The sequence below is a fragment of the Myxocyprinus asiaticus genome, chromosome 21, assembly GCF_019703515.2.
Source record: "Myxocyprinus asiaticus isolate MX2 ecotype Aquarium Trade chromosome 21, UBuf_Myxa_2, whole genome shotgun sequence".
Classification (NCBI taxonomy): domain Eukaryota; kingdom Metazoa; phylum Chordata; class Actinopteri; order Cypriniformes; family Catostomidae; genus Myxocyprinus; species Myxocyprinus asiaticus.
The window spans coordinates 13968104-13974678 of NC_059364.1; the positions used below are offsets into that span (position 1 = coordinate 13968104).

The 6575-nt window shown below is 39.0% G+C and overlaps 1 protein-coding gene across 1 annotated transcript in view; it reads left to right on the forward strand.

Moving 5' to 3' along the window:
* The window catches only part of LOC127411693 (uncharacterized), a 28674-nt gene extending 23744 nt beyond the window's left edge, over positions 1-4930 (forward strand). The window contains exons 15-16 of the mRNA XM_051647399.1: positions 226-410; positions 4397-4930. Of these exons, the coding sequence (XP_051503359.1) occupies positions 226-410; positions 4397-4547 (336 nt within the window). The 3' untranslated portion in view covers positions 4548-4930. The remainder of the gene's footprint in view (positions 1-225; positions 411-4396) is intronic.
* Positions 4931-6575: the final 1645 nt, after the last annotated feature.

Here is a 6575-nt window from a genome sequence, read left to right on the forward strand (position 1 = left end):
TGAAAGACTCAATATGCTATGAATAGTGTGGAGATTTTCAGGTTGAAGAATGCTGACTGCAGTGGTCAGATCAGATTGTCTGTCAGCTTTAACACCTCGCACTTTCAAAGTTGTTGTTTCAAAGACTCTCCAGTTTAGTTACAATAAAACGAGAGCAGTGTCTCATTGAGGAGAGCCACCAGCTATTCACTGCTGTTGATGCTGGCTCATCTGTTTTTTCTGCAGGAGAGAGCCGAGAGGAAGAGCACCACTCTGACTCAGCTGGTCCCTTTGCAGTCTCCTGTCATGCTGGTGGCCGCCCAAGTGCAAGCAGACCCAGACGGTCATTATGGGTTCTCTGCACGCTGGGTCGAGGGCCAGGGTCTGATGGTGGTACATACTGAGTGTACGAACCTCTGTCTGAATGACAGGTAACTGAACTGTAAAAACAAAATAAATCAGTAACTTTAACAATGTGTTTCTTGTTGTAACATCTAAACTAACTGGTTTTATTCATGTCAGAAATTAAATATTACTATATCAACCTGATTACATTAGGTTACAACAAAATTCATTTTTAAGGGTCAGATCAAGTAGAAATGGCACCTTAAGGTAACAAATTTTAAGGTAACTTCTTAAAGTCAACATAAAAAACAGCATTTGCAGCATTCAACTTGATTTTATCCATCGAGAAATTACTGCATCATGAAAACTGGCATTACACACCAGTTGAAAGTGGGGGGTTGAAAAGTGAGAGGGATTTGTGAAGTCATCTAAAAAGAAAAGTTGTTTTAGAGGGGGAGCAAGTGATTAGATTTTAATAAAAGATTACAAAGACAAACATTTTGTGATCCAATGAATAATTCACAATAAAACAATGAAAGTGCATTAAGAAAGTCAATAGGTTCAATTTTGATGTCATGTTGAATTGAAGTGATTTCCACCCAGTAAAAACTTTGGGTCATAGTCTTCCAAAACAATTCAATTGTGAAATAATGTTAGACAAAGAGAGGTCATCTCAGTGCAATAGATGTTTTGATGAATTAAGCCTCTAATTGGTCGCTCGTAAAACAAGCCAAGAGACATCCCGAAGTTTCCAGCCTTTAAGAGCAGAGAGGATCACAGAGGTTCCATCAGCGTAAGTGTTTTTTCCCCTGTTGCTATGGAAATTTGTAAGAGGCATGGAGCATAACAGGAAAACACTGAAATGTAAAACTTGGATGGCTAAGCATGAGGAACAGATAAAAATTTTTTTTTAAAAATGTGAAGAATATAAAGACTTGCAGTTTCAGCGTTCCATTCGTGAGCTGGGTTTTACAACTCATAACTATGATTACATATACATGCAAACACATGTACATAAACATGCATGAAATACATGTTATGAATCAGAGAGAGAGAGAGGGAGAAAGGGAAAAACAAATATGTATGTATTTGTATGACAAATTGCTTGTTATGTTCCTCATTTGTTAGTCACTTTGGATAAAAGCATCTGCTAAATGACTAAATGTAAATTAGCATGTGAACCCACTGGAAAGGGAAAACTGCAAGTTAATTGCCAAACTTCTGGCAAAACAAAAAAGCTTAATTTCATTCTTATTTTCAAAATCATTAGGCTTTTGAGGAAAGCACAAAATTGAACAAGCTTAGACACACACACACACACTCACTCACTTACCGCATTGTTATGGAACACTATGGTCCTAATAAAGTGCCCAACATGGTCTTCTGCTGTTGTAGCCCATCTGCCTCAAGGTTCAACGTGTTGTGCATTTGGAGGTGCTATTCTGCTCACTACAATTGTACAGAGTGGTTATCTGAGTTTCCATAGCCTTTCTGTCAGCTTGAACCAGTCTGGCCATTCTCCGTTGACCTCTCTCATCAATAAGGCATTTCTGCCCGCAGAACTGCCGCTCACTGGATATTTTTTGTTTTTGGCACCATTCTGAGTAAACTCTAGAGACATGAGAATCCCAGGAGATCAGCAGTTACAGAAATACTCAAACCAGCCCATCTGGCACCAACAATCATGCCATGGTCGAAATCACTGAGATCACATTTTTTCCCTATTCTAATGGTTGATGTGAACATTAACTGAAGCTACTGACCCGTATCTGCATGATTTTATGCATTGCACTGCTGCCACATGATGAATAAATAGATGTACAGGTGTTCCTAATAAAGTGCTAGTGAGTGTACAGTTTACACACACACACACACACACACACACTCACTCAAACAGTATACACAGTATATATATATATATATATATATATATATATATACAGTTGTGCTCAAAAGTTTGCATACCCTTGGAGAATTGGTAATATATGTACCATTTTTAAAGAAAATATGAGTGAGCAGGCAAAACACATTATGGGATTTATATTCAGCTGTAGGTTATAACAGAATGGCACAATCATAAAACAAAACATGGCAACAAAGAAAAAAAATGAAATGACCCCTGTTCAAAAGTCTGCATACCCTTAGTTCTTAATTCTGTGTATTGCCCCCATTACCATCAATGACAGCATGCAGTCTTTTGTAATAGTTGTCTATGAGGCCCCAAATTCTTGCAGGTAGTATAGCTGCCCATTCATCTTGGCAAAATGCCTCCAGGTCATGAAAATTCTGTGGTCGCCTTGCATGAACCGCACGTTTGAGATTTCCCCAGAGTGGCTTGATGATATTAAGGTCAGGAGACTGTGATGGCCACTCCAGAACCTTCACCTTTTTCTGCTGTAACAACTGTAGTGTCAACTCGGCCTTGTGCTTAGGGTCATTGTCGTGCTGGAATGTCCAAGAGCGTCCCATGCGCAGCTTTCGTGCAGAAGAATGCAAATTGTCTGTCAGTATTTTCTGATAACATGCTACATTCATCTTGCCATCAATTTTCACAAGATTCCCCGTGTCTTTAGAGCTCACCCCCCCCCCCCCACATGCTTCACAGTGGGGATGGTATTCTTTTCACTATAGGCCTTGTTGACCCCTCTCCAAACATAGCGCTTATGGTTGTGACCATATTACAAATTACAGTGTGCCAGAAGCTGTGAGGCGTGTCAAGGTGTTGTCGGGCATATTGTAACCGGGCTTTTTTGTGGCATTGGCGCAGTAAAGGCTTCTTTTTGGCAACTCAACCATGCTGCAAATTTTTGTTCAAGTATCGTCGTATTTTGCTCCTTGAAACAACCACACCGTCTTTTTCCAGAGCAGCCTGTATTTCTCCTGAGGCTACCTTTTTCTTTGTATCCCGAACAATTCTTCTGGCAGTTGTGGCTGAAATCTTTCTTGGTCTACCTGACCTTGGCTTGGTATCAAGAGATCCCCGAATTTTCCACTTCATAATAAGTGATTGAATAGTACTGACTGGCATTTCCAAGGCTTTGGATATCTTTTTATATCCTTTTCCATCATTATAAAGTCCCATTACCTTGTTATGCAGGTCTTTTGACAGTTCTTTTCTGCTCCCCATGGCTCATCATCTAGCCTGCTCAGTGCGTCCACGTGAGAGCTAACAAACTCTTTGACTATTTACACACAGACACTAATTTAAAAAGCCACAGGTGTGGGAAATTAAACTTTAATTGCCATTTAAACCTGTGTGTGTCACCTTGTGTGTCTGTAACAAGGCCAAACATTCAAGGGTATGTAAACTTTTGATCAGGGCCATTTGGGTGATTTCTGTTATCATTATGATTTAAAAAGGAGCCAAACAACTATGTGATAATAAATGGATTCATATGATCACTATCCTTGAATAAAAGACATTTTTATTTAATGAATTTTGCATGATCAGTCATATTTTCAAAATCAATGCCAAAATTTCACAATTTCTGCCAGGGTATGCAAACTTTTGAGCACAACTGTATATATATATATATATATATATATATATATATATATATATATATATATATATATATATTCTCTCAAAAAATATATTTGCTCTTTTTTTTTTTTTTTTCTATGTGAGAGAATAAAGACTAAAAAACTAAGGAGAGAAGATGATTAAATTGCCCTAGTAAACAAGCGTGCTTTGAAATACTTGTAAAAAGTGCTAATAAATGGTTGGTCCAGACAATCTAGCTTGAGTATATTTTGTATTCATTATGCAAAGAAATAACAAAATATCTCACAACAAAACTGTTTTACATGGAATGATGCTTAAGCAAATCTTAAAACTGCATTCTTATTCTTATCATACATTTTTTTAAACATATTTACCTCTTATCTAATTTTTTTTATGCTCACATTGCACAACCTCAAATCCTCAAAACATCTGTTGTAGTCCATAAAATGAAGTATAATGATGTGTATGACATTTACAAGCATTCACACAAGATTATTGATATATCAGTGAGGATACTGATACGGCAGCTGTCAAAGCTTTTGTTCTGAGGTTGTGGCTCTGTTCCAGGCTGGTGGAGGTAAATGGAGTGAGTGTTTTGGGGAGCAGTGAGGAAGAGCTGGAGTTGCTGCTTAAGACGCCCACTACACACATCATATTTCTGCGCCAACTGCCCCAGGAGCCTCCTCAGGAAGACCCTCCTGCCCCTCAGTCAACATAGACTTCAGCTCTGAGTGATCACCAGGACATACAAGTGCTGCAGACACACCATTCAGTGTTATCCAATCAAACTGTCTAGACACTGGCTTAAAAGGATAGTTCACCCAAACATAAAAATTGTCTCATCATTTACCCTCATGACATCTCAGACGTGGATGACTTTTTTTCTTCTGCTGAACACAAACAAAGATTTTTAGAAGAACATTTCTGCTCTTTAGTTCCATACAATGCAAGTGAATGGTGACCAGACCTTTATATGTATCTGTTTCTCACCCAAAGTGATCACATCGCTTCAGAAGACATATGATAAACAACTGGAGTCATATGGATTACTTTAATGCTGCCTTGATGTGATTTTTGGAGCTTGAAAAGTCTGGTCATCATTCACTTGCATTGAAAGGACCTTCAGAGCTGAGATATTCTTTTAAAAATCTTCATTTGTGTTCAGCAGAAGAAAAAAAAGTCATACACAACTGGGATGGCTTGAGGGTGAGTAAATGATGAGAGAATTTTCATTTTTGGGTTAACTATCCTTTAAAGTTTATTAAATTACATTTGATGATTTTATTTTCTGTCTTTTTGCTGAAACACGTTTTTGCACTTAAAAAAAGCTAGATGCTGCACAACAAATAAAATATAATGCAGATCTGAAGACCTCTCAAGATTTAACAGTTTAAGTTATTTTGAACTTGACACAGTGTCTAAAAATGTGGCGTAATATACAAAAAAATTGCGAGAAGCAGCACAACGTCAAATATGTCCGTCTAATGCAAAAATGCATTTGGTGTGAATGGCCCCTAATATGATAATACTGTATGTGTATGATATGACAGTCTGTATGGTAATATGGCATACGTCTTGTTTTGGTACAGTTTGTGTAAGCAGGAATTGCTTTTTTGAAAGTTATTTTATCCCAGTTATGAAAATATTGACAGTTTTTATATTCAGGGCATCCTGCATTACAATCTGGATAATTTTATTTTCAAGTAGGTATGACTTTATGTTTTTGGTTGATACTAATGTAATATCCATAGTTTTAAAAGTGGGTGGGTTAGTCATAAACTGCTAAAAAATAAAATAAAAATAAAAAATAATAATAAATGCTATTCATGGGAAAAAATACATTTTGAATCGCATTCAACCATGAAGGTCAAGCTAGCAAAATAAAACATTGTCACAACATTCACTTTGTACATTTTTTGAAAAAAACAAAAAACCCTGTGATAAGAAGTCAAGGAAAAGTCCTGTTTACTTTCTTAACGAGACGTTGTGTCGATGTAGTGACACTAGGGGTCACTCTTGGGAGCCCCAAACACCTCTGATCTTTGAGAAAAGGCCAATGGGAATTGGCGAGTGGAATTTGCATGCCACTCCCCCGGACATATGGGTATAAAAGAGCTGGCTTGCAACCACTCATTCAGGTTTTGTGCTGAGGAGCTGAGACAAGGTCCCGGCCATTTCAGCATGTAGTTCAGTGTTGTGGCAGGAGGGACACAAAGTCTCATTCCCTCCATCAAGGAACGGAGGTTACAAAAGTAACCAGGACGTTCCCTATCTGTCACTCACTCGATGTTTTGTCGATGTAGTGACACTAGAGGTCCCTATACAAAATGCCACAACTAGCTGAACTGTGTTACGTGAACTGGCGGTACGAGATGGGCAGACCATTGTGTGCCTCGTAGCCAGCGCACCCGGCCATCACGTAACCTCCCCCATCGCTCTTACAAGCATCATACGGTCCCCTGCACCTCGAGGACAAGTCGACTGCCCAAAAAATGGGGACCAGCTGTCCCAGCCGTGGCCTTTTCTCTTTCTTCTCCCCAAAAGGAAAAATCGTTCAGCTGGGGGCCATATAGTGTCCCGGGGGGGGGGGGGTCACTCCCAAGGGGAAGACACCACAGAGACCTCACCCTGCCCAAGGGGTAGGAAATTGTGTGGAAATACGTCACATGGTCTTACTAAATCTTGTCGGCAGTGTCTCATGTGGAGAAGTCCCCATGGTAGGTCCTACCCAGGGGGGAAGGAGTTC